General features: G+C 47.1%; 1 protein-coding gene across 1 annotated transcript in view; it reads left to right on the top strand.

Moving 5' to 3' along the window:
- Window positions 1-17500, top strand: part of LOC124025592 (caskin-1) — a gene marked incomplete at its 3' end in the record, with an annotated part of 60589 nt that overhangs the window by 33697 nt on the left and 9392 nt on the right. Inside the window, exons 2-7 of the mRNA XM_046338951.1 lie at window positions 455-506; window positions 6861-6958; window positions 7056-7201; window positions 10691-10786; window positions 12571-12701; window positions 15612-15720. Of these exons, the coding sequence (XP_046194907.1) occupies window positions 455-506; window positions 6861-6958; window positions 7056-7201; window positions 10691-10786; window positions 12571-12701; window positions 15612-15720 (632 nt within the window). The remainder of the gene's footprint in view (window positions 1-454; window positions 507-6860; window positions 6959-7055; window positions 7202-10690; window positions 10787-12570; window positions 12702-15611; window positions 15721-17500) is intronic.

Consider the following 17500-nt stretch of genomic DNA (forward strand, 5'->3'; position numbering starts at 1 on the left):
CAAGGCAGTTCATCACCTGGTAGTTATATAAATTCCCCGAGGGAACTGTACCGGGTTGTTTCCTAGGTAACCACCGGCTGTATTCGTCCAATGTCCTACTTCTCTAAGTTACAATCACACTTTATTTACAAGCGTTTATAATATATAATAGTCCTATTTCTCTGCGTTACAACCTGCTGGCACTGAGCTGCTGTTCTAATACAACCACACTTTATTTCATAATTAACAAGCGTTTATAATATATAATAGTCCTACTTCTCTACGTTACAACCTGCATGATAGAAAGGAAAGAGAAGATTTTTAAAGTAACTAAAGTAACTACAGTAACTACAGTAACTACAGTAACTACAGTAACTACAGTAACTACAGTAACTACAGTAACTACAGTAACTACAGTAACTAAAGTAACTAAAGTAACTACAGTAACTAAAGTCTGTCGTTCTGTCTGTTTCAGAGCTCCTTGGTTCTGCTAAGAGGGTCAACGTCAACTTTCAGGATACAGACGGGTGAGTGGACAGAGACACACACACACACACACATGCTCGCACACACACACACACACACACACACACATAGACACACACGCACACACACACACACACGCACGCGCACGCACGCACGCACGCACGCACGCACGCACGCACGCACAGACACAAACACACACACACACACAGAGACACACACACACACATGCACGCACGCACACACACACACACACACACACACACATAGACACACGCACGCACGCACGCACGCACACACACACACGCACACACACACACACGCACGCACGCACGCACGCACGCACAGACACAAACACACACACACACACAGAGACACAGACACACACACACAAATACGCACGCACACACACTCACAGATACACGCACACCCACACACACACGCACACACACCCACACAGACACAAACACACACACACAGACACACACACACACACACGCACACGCATGCACGCACGCACACCCACACAGACACAAACACACAGAGACACACACGCACACACGCACGCACACCCACACAGACACACACACACAAATACGCACGCAAACACACCCACACAGACACAAACACACACACACGCACACGCACACACTGACACACAGACACACAAGCGTGATGATGCAGTTTTGCTGTGTGTGCGTGTTAATTCTATGATTCCATCTACGTTTTTGTGTCCCTAGAGAGAGAGAGAGAGAGAGAGAGAGAGAGAGAGAGAGAGAGAGAGAGAGAGAGAGAGAGACAGAGACAGAGACAGAGACAGAGAGAGAGAGAGAGAGAGAGAGAGAGAGAGAGAGAGAGAGAGAGAGAGAGAGAGAGAGAGACAGAGAGACAGACAGACAGACAGACAGACAGAGAGAGAGAGAGAGAGAGAGAGAGAGAGAGAGAGAGAGAGAGAGAGAGAGAGAGAGAGAGAGAGAGAGAGAGAGAGAGAGAGATCCCTCACACACTGACTCTATCCCTCACGCTGACTCTATCCCTCACACACTGCCTCTGTCCCTCACACTGACTCTATCCCTCACACTGACTCTGTCCCTCACACACTGCCTTTGTCCCTCACACACTGACTCTGTCCCTCACACACTGACTCTGTCCCTCACACTGACTCTATCCCTCACACTGACTCTATCCCTCACACTGACTCTATCCCTCACACACTGCCTCTATCCCTCACGCTGACTCTATCCCTCACGCTGACTCTATCCCTCACGCTGACTCTATCCCTCACACACTGACTCTATCCCTCACACACTGCCTCTATCCCTCACACTGACTCTATCCCTCACACTGACTCTATCCCTCACACTGACTCTATCCCTCACACACTGACTCTATCCCTCACACACTGACTCTATCCCTCACACACTGACTCTATCCTCACACACTGCCTCTATCCCTCACACTGACTCTATCCCTCACACACTGCCTCTATCCCTCACGCTGACTCTATCCCTCACGCTGACTCTATCCCTCACGCTGACTCTATCCCTCACACACTGACTCTATCCCTCACACACTGCCTCTATCCCTCACACTGACTCTATCCCTCACACTGACTCTATCCCTCACACACTGACTCTATCCCTCACACACTGACTCTATCCCTCACACACTGACTCTATCCTCACACACTGCCTCTATCCCTCACACACTGACTCTATCCTCACATACTGCCTCTATCCCTCACACACTGCCTCTATCCCTCACACTGACTCTGTCCCTCACACTGACTCTGTCCCTCACACTGACTCTATCCCTCACACTGACTCTATCCCTCACACTGACTCTATCCCTCACACTAACTCTATCCCTCACACTGACTCTATCCCTCACACACTGACTCTATCCCTCACACACTGAATCTATCCCTCACACACTGCCTCTATCCCTCACACACTGCCTCTATCCCTCACACACTGCCTCTATCCCTCACACACTGCCTCTATCGCTCACACACTGCCTCTATCGCTCACACTGACTCTATCCCTCACACTGCCTCTATCCCTCACACTGCCTCTATCCCTCACACTGACTCTATCCCTCACACACTGCCTCTATCCCTCACACACTGCCTCTATCCCTCACACTGACTCTATCCCTCACACTGACTCTATCCCTCACGCTGACTCTATCCCTCACACACTGACTCTATCCCTCACACACTGCCTCTATCCCTCACACTGACTCTATCCCTCACATTGACTCTATCCCTCACACTGACTCTATCCCTCACACTGACTCTATCCCTCACACACTGACTCTATCCCTCACACACTGACTCTATCCTCACACACTGCCTCTATCCCTCACACACTGCCTCTATGCCTCACACTGACTCTGTCCCTCACACTGACTCTGTCCCTCACACTGACTCTATCCCTCACACTGACTCTATCCCTCACACTGACTCTATCCCTCACACACTGACTCTATCCCTCACACTGACTCTATCCCTCACACACTGACTCTATCCCTCACACACTGACTCTATCCCTCACACACTGCCTCTATCCCTCACACACTGCCTCTATCCCTCACACTGCCTCTATCGCTCACACACTGCCTCTATCGCTCACACTGACTCTATCCCTCACACCACCTCTATCCCTCACACTGCCTCTATCCCTCACACTGACTCTATCCCTCACACACTGACTCTATCCCTCACACACTGCTTCTATCCCTCACACACTGCCTGTATCCCTCACACTGACTCTATCCCTCACACTGACTCTATCCCTCACACTGACTCTATCCCTCATCAGGACTCTATCCCCCACACTGACTCTATCCCTCACACACTGCCTCTATCCCTCACACTGACTCTATCCCTCACACTGACTCTATCCCTCACACACTGCCTCTATCCCTCACACTGGCACTTACACACTGCCTCTATCCCTCAGACACTGCCTCTATCCCTCACACTGCCACTCACACACTGCCTATATCCCTCACACACTGACTCTATCCCTCACACTGCCACTCACACACTGCCTCTATCCCTCACACACTGCCTCTATCCCTCACTCATTGACTCTATCCCTCACACTGACTCTATCCCTCACACACTGCCTCTATCCCTCACACTGACACTCACACACTGCCTCTATCCCTCACACTGACACTCACACACTGCCTGTATCCCTCACACAATGCCTCTATCCCTCACACTGCCACTCACACACTGCCTCTATCCCTCACACTGACACTCACACAATGCCTGTATCCCTCACACACTGCCTCTATCCCTCACACTGACACTCACACACTGCCTCTATCCCTCACACTGACACTCACACACTGCCTGTATCCCTCACACAATGCCTCTATCCCTCACACTGCCACTCACACACTGCCTCTATCCCTCACACTGACACTCATACACTGCCTCTATCCCTCACACTGCCACTCACACACTGCCTCTATCCCTCACACTGACACTCACACACGGTCTATGCCACCCCCCCCCACACACACAAAATAAGGCATCAAACACACCACTACTGTATACTGTAACCCCACATGAAGTACATTGTTTACAAAGTTTCTCTCTTGTCCTCTCTCTCCATCCCTCTCTCTCCATCCCTCTCTCCATCATCCCTCTCTCTCCATCATCCCTCTCTCTCCATCATCCCTCTCTCTTCATCCCTCTCTCTTCATCCCTCTCTCCATCATCCCTCTCTCCATCATCCCTCTCTCTCCATCCCTCTCTCTCCATCCCTCTCTCCATCATCCCTCTCTCTCATCATCCCTCTCTCTATCATCCCTCTCTCCATCATCCCGCTCCCTCCATTCCTCTCTCTCCATCCCTCTCTCTCCATCATCCCTCTCTCTCTCCATCATCCCTCTCTCTCTCCATCATCCCTCTCTCTCCATCATCCCTCTCTCCATCCCTCTCTCTCCATCATCCCTCTCTCTCCATCATCCCTCTCTCTCCATCCCTATCTCTCATCCCTCTCTCTCATCCCTCTCTCTCCATCCCTCTCTCTCCATCATCCCTCTCTCTCCATCATCCCTCTCTCCATCCCTCTCTCTCCATCATCCCTCTCTCTCTCATCATCCCTCTCTCTCTCCATCATCCCTCTCTCTCCATCATCCCTCTCTCCATCATCCCTCTCTCCATCCCTCTCTCCATCATCCCTCTCTCTCCATCATCCCTCTCTCTCCATCATCCCTCTCTCCATCATCCCTCTTTCCATCATCCCTCTCTCTCCATCATCCCTCTCTCCATCATCCCTCTCTCTCCATCATCCCTCTCTCTCCATCCCTCTCTCTCCATCATCCCTCTCTCTCCATCATCCCTCTCTCCATCCCTCTCTCTCCATCATCCCTCTCTCTCTCTCCATCATCCCTCTCTCTCTCCATCATCCCTCTCTCTCCATCATCCCTCTCTCCATCATCCCTCTCTCCATCCCTCTCTCTCCATCATCCCTCTCTCTCCATCATCCCTCTCTCTCCATCATCCCTCTCTCCATCATCCCTCTTTCCATCATCCCTCTCTCTCCATCATCCCTCTCTCCATCATCCCTCTCTCTCCATCATCCCTCTCTCCATCATCCCTCTCTCCATCCCTCTCTCCATCATCCCTCTCTCTCCATCCCTCTCTCTCCATCCCTCTCTCCATCATCCCTCTCTCTCCATCATCCCTCTATCTCATCCTTCCCTACATCCCTCTCTCCATCCCTCTCTCTCCATCCCTCTCTCCATCATCCCTCTCTCTCCATCATCCCTCTCTCCCTCCATCCCTCTCTCTATCTCATCCTTCCCTACATCCCTCTCTCCATCCCTCTCTCTCCATCCCTCTCTCCATCATCCCTCTCTCTCCATCATCCCTCTCTCCCTCCATCCCTCTCTCTATCTCATCCTTCCCTACATCCCTCTCTCCATCCCTCTCTCCATCATCCCTCTCTCCATCCCTCTCTCTCCATCCCTCTCTCTATCATCCCTCTCTCCATCATCCCTCTCTCCATCATCCCTCTCTCCATCATCCCTCTCTCTCCATCCCTCTCTCCATCATCCCACTCCCTCCATTCCTCTCTCTCCATCCCTCTCTCTCCATCATCCCTTTCTCCATCCCTCTCTCTCCATCATCCCTCTTTCTCTCCATCCCTCTCTCCATCCCTCTGCCCTCTCCTTCTCCATCCATCCCTCTCTCCTCTCTTCCATCCCAGGTAGCCTAGTGTTTAGAGCGTTGAGCCAGTAACCGAAAGCTTGCTAGATCGAATCCCTGAGCTGACAATGTAAAAATATGTCACTCTGCCCCTGAACAGGGCAGTTAACCCACTGTTCCTAGGCTGTCATTGTAAATAAGAATTTGGTCTTAACTGACTTGCCTAGTTAAATAAAAAAATATCCCTCTCTCTCTCTTATCCTTCTCCATCCAGCTGACAGTAGTAGATACGAGTTAGTCTACACACCAGGAAACAGATGTGTTCGGCTAGCTAGATAACCCACAATAGAAGCCCAGTGTATGTCTGTGTATCTGTGTGTGTCTGTGTAAGGTTGAGTGATTGTAGTTGTAATCCAGTCCATTATGACATCAGCTGGTCTTTTAATCCATGATGACTCTTCCTGTCCATTATGGAGTTACCATACCTCCCACTGTGCCCTAAATCAGGGCTTCTCACACACGCAATAAAAACAACAATATCCCTGATGCCAAGAGAGAGGTGGGCCTTAAAATGTTCCTTCACAGGGCCCAAAAAAGTTGTTTTTTCCAGTCATGAAGTCATAGGAGAATCCTTGGTTCGATTGGTCATGAAGTCATAGTAGATCTCCTTGGTTCGATTGGTCATGAAGTCATAGTAGATCTCCTTGGTTCGATTGGTCATGAAGTCATAGTAGAACTCCTTGGTTTGATTGGTCATGAAGTCATAGTAGATCTCCTTGGTTTGATTGGTCATGAAGTCATAGCAGAACTCCTTGGTTCGATTGGTCATAGTAGATCTCCTTGGTTTGATTGGTCATGAAGTCATAGTAGATCTCCTTGGTTCGATTCGTCATGAAGTCATAGTAGATCTCCTTGGTTTGATTGGTCATGAAGTCATAGTAGAACTCCTTGGTTTGATTGGTCATAGTAGATCTCCTTGGTTCGATTGGTCATGAAGTCATAGTAGATCTCCTTGTGTCCTATTCTTTATCTCTCGAGTTCTGATAATGAGGGATGTCCCTGATGAATCACAAAATGTTTCCCCGGACCCAAAACGTTTTAGAACATTTGCCCTAAATAACTTAAATACTGTGTGTGTGTGTGTGTGTGTGTGTGTGTGTGTGTGTGTGTGTGTGTGTGTGTGTGTGTGTGTGTGTGTGTGTGTGTGTGTGTGTGTGTGTGTGTGTAGGTTTGCTCCGCTGCACCATGCTGCTCTCAGTGGGAACCTGGAGCTCATCTCTCTGCTGCTGGAATCGCAGGCCACCGTGGACATCAGGGACCAGAAGGGTGAGACACATACATACACACACACACACACACACACACACACACACACGCTGCCGGCCGTAGTCTGATTCTGTCTTTTCCTCTGTGGTTGCCGTAGGGATGCGCCCACTGCACTACGCGGCTTGGCAGGGGAAGGCAGAGCCTATGAAGATGCTGCTGAAGTCTGGTTCGTCGGTCAATGGCCAATCAGACGAGGGACAGATCCCTCTGCACCTGTCGGCACAGCACGGACACTACGACGTGGTGAGTCACATTAGCTGTTGTTTAGCTCACGGCTAACGGAAGAGTTTCTGTTATCGATGTCATCTCCTGCCGTTGTGCCCTGGAGCAAGGCACTTAACACCTTAACCTGCTCCAGGGGCGCTGTGCTGTGTCTTCCAACCTGTGTGGCCAGGTCGCAATTGTAAATGAGAACTTGTTCTCAACTTGCCTACCTTGTTAAATAAAGGTGAAATAAAATAAATAAATAAATGTATCTTAGAGGGGTCGGGTAGGTAGCCTAGTGGTTAGAGTAGGGGGCAGGTAGCGTAGTGGTTAGAGGGGGGCAGGTAGCCTAGTGGTTAGAGTAGGGGGGCAGGTAGCCTAGTGGTTAGAGGGGGGCAGGTAGCGTAGTGGTTAGAGTAGGGGGGCAGGTAGCCTAGTGGTTAGAGGGGGGCAGGTAACCTAGTGGTTAGAGTAGGGGGCAGGTAGCCTAGTGGTTAGAGTAGGGGGGCAGGTAGCCTAGTGGTTAGAGTAGGGGGCAGGTAGCCTAGTGGTTAGAGTAGGGGGGGGGCAGGTAGCGTAGTGGTTAGAGGGGGGGCAGGTAGCCTAGTGGTTAGAGGGGGGCAGGTAGCCTAGTGGTTAGAGTAGGGGGGCAGGTAGCGTAGTGGTTAGAGGGGGGCAGGTAGCGTAGTGGTTAGAGGGGGCAGGTAGCCTAGTGGTTAGAGGGGGTTGCAGGTAGCCTAGTGGTTAGAGGGGGGCAGGTAGCCTAGTGGTTAGAGTAGGGGGCAGGTAGCGTAGTGGTTAGAGGGGGGCAGGTAGCCTAGTGGTTAGAGGGGTTGCAGGTAGCCTAGTGGTTAGAGGGGGACAGGTAGCCTAGTGGTTAGAGGGGGTTGCAGGTAGCCTAGTGATTAGAGGGGGGGGACAGGTAGCCTAGTGGTTAGAGGGGGGTTGCAGGTAGCCTAGTGGTTAGAGGGGGGGGGGACAGGTAGCCTAGTGGTTAGGGCGTTAGGCCAGCAACCCGAAAGGTTGCAGGTTCAAATCCATCGAGCTGACAGGGTACAAAAAAATCTGTCATTCTACCCCTGAACAAGGCAGTTAACCCCCTGTTCCCCGGTAGGCCGTCATTCTGCCCCTGAACAAGGCAGTTAACCCCCTGTTCCCCGGTAGGCCGTCATTCTGCCCCTGAACAAGGCAGTTAACCCCCTGTTCCCCGGTAGGCCGTCATTCTGCCCCTGAACAAGGCAGTTAACCCCCTGTTCCCCGGTAGGTCGTCATTCTGCCCCTGAACAAGGCAGTTAACCCCCTGTTCCCCGGTAGGCCGTCATTCTGCCCCTGAACAAGGCAGTTAAACCCCCTGTTCCCCGGTAGGCCGTCAAACTGCCCCTGAACAAGGCAGTTAACCCACTGTTCCCCGGTAGGCCGTCGTCCTGCCCCTGAACAAGGCAGTTAACCCCCTGTTCCCCGGTAGGCCGTCATTCTGCCCCTGAACAAGGCAGTTAACCCCCTGTTCCCCGGTAGGTTGTCGTTCTGCCCCTGAACAAGGCAGTTAACCCCCTGTTCCCCGGTAGGCTGTCGTTCTGCCTCCTAAAGAAGGCAGTTAACACCCTGTTCCCTAGTAGGTCATCATTGTAAATAATAATTTGTTCTTAACCAACTTGCCTAGTTAAATAAAGGTTAAACTGAAGACTAATCTCCCTGTGACAGAGTCTTGTTGTTGTTGTTGTTGTTGTTGTTCCCCCAGTCTGAGATGTTGCTCCAGCACCAGTCTAATCCGTGTGTTGTTGTTGTTCACCCAGTCTGAGATGTTGCTTCAGCACCAGTCTAATCCGTGTGTTGTTGTTCCCCCAGTCTGAGATGTTGCTCCAGCACCAGTCTAATCAGTGTGTTGTTGTTCCCCCAGTCTGAGATGTTGCTCCAGCACCAGTCTAATCCGTGTGTTGTTGTTCCCCCAGTCTGAGATGTTGCTTCAGCACCAGTCTAATCAGTGTGTTGTTGTTGTTGTTGTTGTTGTTCCCCCAGTCTGAGATGTTGCTTCAGCACCAGTCTAATCCGTGTGTTGTTGTTGTTGTTGTCCCCAGTCTGAGATATTGCTCCAACACCAGTCTAATCAGTGTGTTGTTGTTGTTGTTGTTGTTGTTCCCCCAGTCTGAGATGTTGCTCCAACACCAGTCTAATCCGTGTGTTGTTGTCCCCAGTCTGAGATGTTGCTCCAACACCAGTCTAATCCGTGTGTTGTTGTCCCCAGTCTGAGATGTTGCCCCAACACCAGTCTAATCCGTGTGTTGTTGTTGTTGTTGTTGTTGTTGTTGTTGTTGTTGTTGTTGTTGTTGTTCCCCCAGTCTGAGATGTTGCTCCAACACCAGTCTAATCTGTGTTGTTGTTGTTGTTGTTCCCCCAGTCTGAGATGTTGCTCCAACACCAGTCTAATCCGTGTGTTGTTGTTGTTGTTGTTCACCCAGTCTGAGATGTTGCCCCAACACCAGTCTAATCCGTGTGTTGTTGTTGTTGTTGTTCCCCCAGTCTGAGATGTTGCTTCAGCACCAGTCTAATCCGTGTGTTCTTGTTCCCCCAGTCTGAGATGTTGCTCCAACACCAGTCTAATCCGTGTGTTGTTGTTCCCCCAGTCTGAGATGTTGCTCCAGCACCAGTCTAATCCGTGTGTTGTTGTTCCCCCAGTCTGAAATGTTGCTCCAGCACCAGTCTAATCCGTGTGTTGTTGTTGTTGTTCCCCCAGTCTGAGATGTTGCTTCAGCACCAGTCTAATCCGTGTGTTCTTGTTCCCCCAGTCTGAGATGTTGCTCCAACACCAGTCTAATCCGTGTGTTGTTGTTCCCCCAGTCTGAGATGTTGCTCCAGCACCAGTCTAATCCGTGTGTTGTTGTTCCCCCAGTCTGAAATGTTGCTCCAGCACCAGTCTAATCCGTGTGTTGTTGTTGTTGTTCCCCCAGTCTGAGATGTTGCTCCAGCACCAGTCTAATCCGTGTGTTGTTGTTCCCCCAGTCTGAGATGTTGCTCCAGCACCAGTCTAATCCGTGTGTTGTTGTTGTTGTTCCCCCAGTCTGAGATGTTGCTCCAACACCAGTCTAATCCGTGTGTTGTTGTTCCCCCAGTCTGAGATGTTGCTCCAGCACCAGTCTAATCCGTGTGTTGTTGTTCCCCCAGTCTGAGATGTTGCTCCAGCACCAGTCTAATCCGTGTGTTGTTGTTCCCCCAGTCTGAGATGTTGCTCCAACACCAGTCTAATCCGTGTGTTGTTGTTCCCCCAGTCTGAGATGTTGCTCCAGCACCAGTCTAATCCGTGTGTTGTTGTTCCCCCAGTCTGAGATGTTGCTCCAGCACCAGTCTAATCCGTGTGTTGTTGTTGTTGTTCCCCCAGTCTGAGATGTTGCTCCAACACCAGTCTAATCCGTGTGTTGTTGTTCCCCAGTCTGAGATGTTGCTCCAGCACCAGTCTAATCCGTGTGTTGTTGTTCCCCCAGTCTGAGATGTTGCTCCAGCACCAGTCTAATCCGTGTGTTGTTGTTCCCCCAGTCTGAGATGTTGCTCCAACACCAGTCTAATCCGTGTATAGTGGACAATGCAGGAAAGACTCCTCTCGATCTGGCCTGTGAGTTCGGCAGGGTCGGGGTGAGTAACTAACTCTACTAACTTCATGACCTATTTACTTTACAGTTTTGTTGGTGTTGTATGGACTTTGGACACTGGCCATCCGGGTTAGAAGACCTCCATTTTACTCTCCCGGGTGACGTTGTTCTAACCAAGGGTGCTGTGGTGGTGTTTTTTTAATGACAAACAAAACTCTGGGCTTGTTTGGCAGATGTTTTACTAGACCAGACTGAAAACTACTAGACTTGACCTCACGGGTTTGGTTAAAACTACTAGCTTTGGGCTAACGGGCTTGGTTTAAACTACTAGCCTTGAGCTAACGGACTTGGTTAAAACTACTAGCCTTGGGCTAACGAGCTTGGTTAAAACTACTAGCCTTGGGCTAACGGGCTTGGTTAAAACTACTAGCCTTGGCCTAACGAGCTAGGTTAAAACTACTAGCCTTGGGCTAACGGGCTTGGTTAAAACTACTAGCCTTGGGCTAACGGGCTAGGTTAAAACTACTACCTTGGGCTAACCGGCTAGGTTTAAACTACTACCCGTGGGCTAACGGGCTAGGTTAAAACTACTACCCTTGGGCTAACGGGCTTGGTTAAAACTACTAGCCTTGGGCTAACGGGCTTGGTTAAAACTACTAGCCTTGGGCTAACGGGCTTGGTTAAAACTACTAGCATTGGGCTAACGGGCTTGGTTAAAACTACTAACCTTGGGCTAACGGGCTTGGTTAAAACTACTAGCCTTGGGCTAACGGGCTTGGTTAAAACTACTAGCATTGGGCTAACGGGCTTGGTTAAAACTACTAACCTTGGGCTAACGGGCTTGGTTAAAACTACTAGCCTTGGGCTAACGGGCTTGGTTAAAACTACTAGCCTTGGGCTAACGGGCTTGGTTAAAACTACTAGCATTGGGCTAACAGGCTTGGTTAAAACTACTAACCTTGGGCTAACGGGCTTGGTTAAAACTACTAGCCTTGGGCTAACGGGCTTGGTTAAAACTACTAGCCTTGGGCTAACGGGCTTGGTTAAAACTACTAGCCTTGGGCTAACGGGCTTGGTTAAAACTACTAGCCTTGGGCTAACGGGCTTGGTTAAAACTACTAGCCTTGGGCTAACGGGCTTGGTTAAAAGTACTAGCCTTGGGCTAACAGGCTTGGTTAATTTCCATCCCTGTCCATGATCAATATGCAACTAGCACACTGCCAGAATATCCTTGTGATGGCCAGTGTGGGTGTGGGATTTTTCTCCAGCAGTAAATGTGTGTGTTTGTAGGTGGTTCAGCTCCTGCTCAACAGTAACGTGTGTGTGTGTGTGTGTGTGTGTGTGTGTGTGTGTGTGTGTGTGTGTGTGTGTGTGTGTGTGTGTGTGTGTGTGTGTGTGTGTGTGTGTGTGTGTGTGTGTGTGTGTGTGGTGGTTCAGCTCCTGCTCAACAGTAACGTGTGTGTGTGTGTGTGTGTGTGTGTGTGTGTGTGTGTGTGTGTGTGTGTGTGTGTGTGTGTGTGTGTGTGTGTGTGTGTGTGTGTGTGTGTGTGTGTAGTGGTTCAGCTCCTGCTCAACAGTAACGTGTGTGTGTGTGTGTGTGTGTGTGTGTGTGTGTGTGTGTGTGTGTGTGTGTGTGTGTGTGTGTGTGTGTGTGTGTGTGTGTAGGTGGTTCAGCTCCTTCTCAACAGTAACGTGTGTGTGTGTGTGTGTGTGTGTGTGTGTGTGTGTGTGTGTGTGTGTGTGTGTGTGTGTGTGTGTGTGTGTGTGTGTGTGTGTGTAGGTGGTTCAGCTCCTTCTCAACAGTAACGCGTGTGTGTGTCTGTGTAGGTGGTTCAGCTCCTTCTCAACAGTAACATGTGTGTGGCCCTACTGGAACTGAAACCAGGAGATTCTACTGACCCCAATGGGACCTCTCCTCTACACCTGGCGGCCAAGAACGGACACATAGACATCATCAGGTAACACACACACACACACACACACACACACACACACACACACACACACACACACACACACACACACACACACACACACACACACACACACACACACACACACACACACACACACACACACACACACTCTCTCTCCTCCCTTCCCCCTCTCTCTCTCTATATCGGTCACATCGACAAATTACCCAGCCTTATATGGTCATACTATAATTATAATATCAACAAATGACCCGGGCCTTATATGGTCATACTATAATTATACTATAAAACTAATGACCCAGCCTAATATGGTCATACTATAATTATACTATAAAACAAATGACCCAGCCTTATATGGTCATACTATCAACTAATGATCCAGCCTTATATGGTCATACTATCAACTAATGACTCAGCCTTATATGGTCATACTATCAACTAATGACCCAGCCTTATATGGTCATACTATCAACTAATGACCCAGCCTTATATGGTCATACTATCAACTAATGACCCAGCCTTATATGGTCATACTATCAATTAATGACCCGGCCTTATATGGTCATACTATCAACTAATGACCCAGCCTTATATGGTCATACTATCAACTAATGACCCAGCCTTATATGGTCATACTATAATTATAATATCAACTAATGACCCAGCCTTATATGGTCATACTATAATTATAATTTCAACAAATGACCCAGTTTACCATGTTAGGATATATTGATAGTTCTAGTTAGTATTTATTGGGCCAGATGATTAACTATGTTAACCTCTAGCGTCGAACAATCCCGTATCAGGGAGCGTGATCATAGCCTCAAGCTGATTACCATAACGCAACGTTTCCTATTCATGAAAATCGCAAATGAAATGAAATAAATATATTGGCTCACAAGCTTAGCCTTTTGTTAACAACACTGTCATCTCAGATTTTCAAAATATGCTTTTCAACCAAAGTTACACAAGCCATTGTGTAAGAGTATTGATAGCCTAGCATAGCATTAAGCCTAGCATTCAGCAGGCAACATTTTCACAAAAACAAGAAAAGCATTCAAATAAAATAATGTACCTTTGAAGAACTTCGGATGTTTTCAATGACAAGACTCTTAGTTAGATAGCAAATGTTATTTTTTTCCAAAAAGATTATTTGTGTAGACGAAATAGCTCCGTTTTGGCTAAGAAAAATACCGGAAAATGCAGTCACTTACAACGCCAAACTTGTTTCCAAATTAGTTCTATAATATCGACAGAAACATGGCAAACGTTGTTTAGAATCAATCCTCAAGGTGTTTTTCACATATCTATTCGATAATCTATCAGTGGTGGCAGTTGGCTTCTCATCAGAAGCAAACGGAAAAATACTGCAGCTGGAGATTACGCAATAATTGCGACGGAGGACACCAAGCGACCACCTGGTAAATGTAGTCTCTTATGGTCAATCTTCCAATGATATGCCTACAAATACGTCACAATGCTGTAGACACCTTGGGGAAAACGTGGAAAACGTAAGCTGACTCCTAGCTCCTCCACAGCCATATAAGGAGTCATTGGCATGAAGCGGTTTCATAAAATGCGGCACTTCCTGATTGGATTTTTATCTGGGTTTCGCCTGCAACATCAGTTCTGTGGCACACACAGACAATATCTTTGCAGTTTTGGAAACGTCAGAGTGTTTTCTTTCCAAAGCTGTCAATTACATGCATAGTAGAGCATCTTTTTGTGACAAAATATCTTGTTTAAAACGGGAACGTTTTTCATCCCAAAATTAAAAGAGCGCCCCCTATATCGAAGAAGTTCAGGTATATTGATAGTTCTAGTTAGTATTTATTGGGCCAGATGGTTAACCATGTTAGGGTATATTGATAGTTCTAGTTAGTATTTATTGGGCCAGATGTTTAACCATGTTAGGGTATATTGATAGTTCTAGTTAGTATTTATTGGGCCAGATGGTTAACCATGTTAGGGTATATTGATAGTTCTAGTTAGTATTTATTGGGCCAGATGTTTAACCATGTTAGGGTATATTGATAGTTCTAGTTAGTATTTATTGGGCCAGATGTTTAACCATGTTAGGGTATATTGATAGTTCTAGTTAGTATTTATTGGGCCAGATGGTTAACCATGTTAGGGTATATTGATAGTTCTAGTTAGTATTTATTGGGCCAGATGGATAACCATGTTAGGGTATATTGATAGGTCTAGTTAGTATTTATTGGGCCAGATGGTTAACCATGTTAGGGTATATTGATAGGTCTAGTTAGTATTTATTGGGCCAGATGGATAACCATGTTAGGGTATATTGATAGTTCTAGTTAGTATTTATTGGGCCAGATGGTTAACCATGTTAGGGTATATTGATAGTTCTAGTTAGTATTTATTGGGCCAGATGGATAACCATGTTAGGGTATATTGATAGGTCTAGTTAGTATTTATTGGGCCAGATGGTTAACCATGTTAGGGTATATTGATAGTTCTAGTTAGTATTTATTGGGCCAGATGTTTAACCATGTTAGGGTATATTGATAGTTCTAGTTAGTATTTATTGGGACAGATGGTTAACCATGTTAGGGTATATTGATAGTTCTAGTTAGTATTTATTGGGCCAGATGTTTAACCATGTTAGGGTATATTGATAGTTCTAGTTAGTATTTATTGGGACAGATGGTTAACCATGTTAGGGTATATTGATAGTTCTAGTTAGTATTTATTGGGCCAGATGGTTAACCATGTTAGAGTATATTGATAGTTCTAGTTAGTATTTATTGGGACAAATGTGCTCAAGCGATCAACAAAAACTGTCCAGATGAACATATTTGGGACAAATAAATGTATAAAACAATCATTTAAAAAAAATCTGTGTGTATGTTGTGTGTTGTGTTTGTGTGTGTGTGTGTGTGTGTATGGTGTGTGTGTGTGTGTGGTCCCCAGGCTGTTGATCCAGTCTGGAATAGACATCAACAGACAGACCAAGGCTGGCACGGCTCTGCATGAGGCAGCTCTCTGTGGGAAGACTGAGGCGGTTCGCCTCCTGCTGGATGTAAGAGGAACTACAACTAACCTTTAATCATTAACCCCTGACCCCTAACCCCTGACTCCTGCATGAGGCAACTCTCTGTGGGAAGACTGAGGTGGTTCGCCTCCTGCTGGATGTAAGAGGAACTACAACTAACCTTTAATCATTAACCCCTGAACCCTAACCCCTGACCCCTGCATGAGGCAACTCTCTGTGGGAAGACTGAGGCGGTTCGCCTCCTGCTGGATGTAAGAGGAACTACAACTAACCTTTAATCATTAACCCCTGACCCTAACCCCTGACCCCTGCATGAGGCAGAGCTCTGTAGGAAGACTGATCGTTCCCTTAGCATCAGTCCAACACTAACTAACCTGATTCGGCCTTGATCGTTCCCTTGGCATCAGTCCAATACTAACTAACCTGATGTGGCCTTGATCGTTCCCTTAGCATCAGTCCAACACTAACTAACCTGATTCGGCCTTGATCGTTCCCTTAGCATCAGTCCAACACTAACTAACCTGATTCGGCCTTGATCGTTCCCTTGGCATCAGTCCAACACTAACTAACCTGATTCGGCCTTGATCGTTCCCTTGGCATCAGTCCAACACTAACTAACCTGAAACCACTGAACTCGGAAGCCTTTCTCAGAATTCCCGCCTCTTTTAAACACACCTCAACTAGTGCAGGGGTAGAACCAGGGTAGAGGTTCTAGTGAATTAGAACCAGGGTAGAGGTTCTAGTGAATTAGAACCAGGGTAGAGGCACTAGTGAATTAGAACCAGGGTAGAGGTTTTAGTGAATTAGAACCAGGGTAGAGGCACCAGTGAATTAGAACTAGGGTTGAGGCTCTAGTGAATTAGAACCAGGGTAGAGGTTCTAGTGAATTAGAACCAGGGTTGAGGCTCTAATGAATTAGAACCAGGATAGAGGCTCTAGTGAATTAGAACCAGAATAATCCTTATCCTAACTATAATCCTAAACCTAATCCTAATCCTAACCCTAACTATAATCCTAACCCTAACTATAACCCTAACCCTAATCCTAACTATAATCCTAACCCTAATCCTAACTATAATCCTAACCCTAACTATAACCCTAACCCTAATCCTAACCCTAATCCTAATCCTAACTATAATCCTAACCCAAACCCTAATCCTAACTATAACCCTAATCCTAATCTTAATCCTAACCCTAACCCTAATCCTAACTATAATCCTAACCCTAACCCTAACTATAATCCTAATCCTAACCCTAATCCTAATCCTAACTATAATCCTAATCCTAATCCTAACCCTAATCCTAATTCTAACCCTAATCCTAACTATAATCCTAACCCTAATCCTAACTATAATCCTAATTCTAACCCTAACTATAATCCTAATCCTAATCCTAACCCTAACCCTAATCCTAATCCTAACTATAACCCTAATTCTAACCCTAACTATAATCCTAATCCTAATCCTAACCCTAATCCTAATCCTAACTATAACCCTAATCCTAATCCTAACTATAATCCTAATTCTAACCCTAACTATAATCCTAATCCTAATCCTAACCCTAATCCTAATCCTAACCCTAATCCTAATCGTAATCCTAATCCTAATCCTAATCCTAACTATAACCCTAATCCTAATCCTAATCCTAACCCTAACTATAATCCTAATCCTAATCCTAACTATAACCCTAATCCTAACCCTAATCCTAATCCTAATTCTAACCCTAACTATAATCCTAATCCTAACCCTAATCCTAACTATAACCCTAATCCTAATCCTAATCCTAACCCTAACTATAATCCTAATCC

This window comes from Oncorhynchus gorbuscha, unplaced genomic scaffold (assembly GCF_021184085.1).
Source record: "Oncorhynchus gorbuscha isolate QuinsamMale2020 ecotype Even-year unplaced genomic scaffold, OgorEven_v1.0 Un_scaffold_2295, whole genome shotgun sequence".
NCBI lineage: Eukaryota > Metazoa > Chordata > Actinopteri > Salmoniformes > Salmonidae > Oncorhynchus > Oncorhynchus gorbuscha.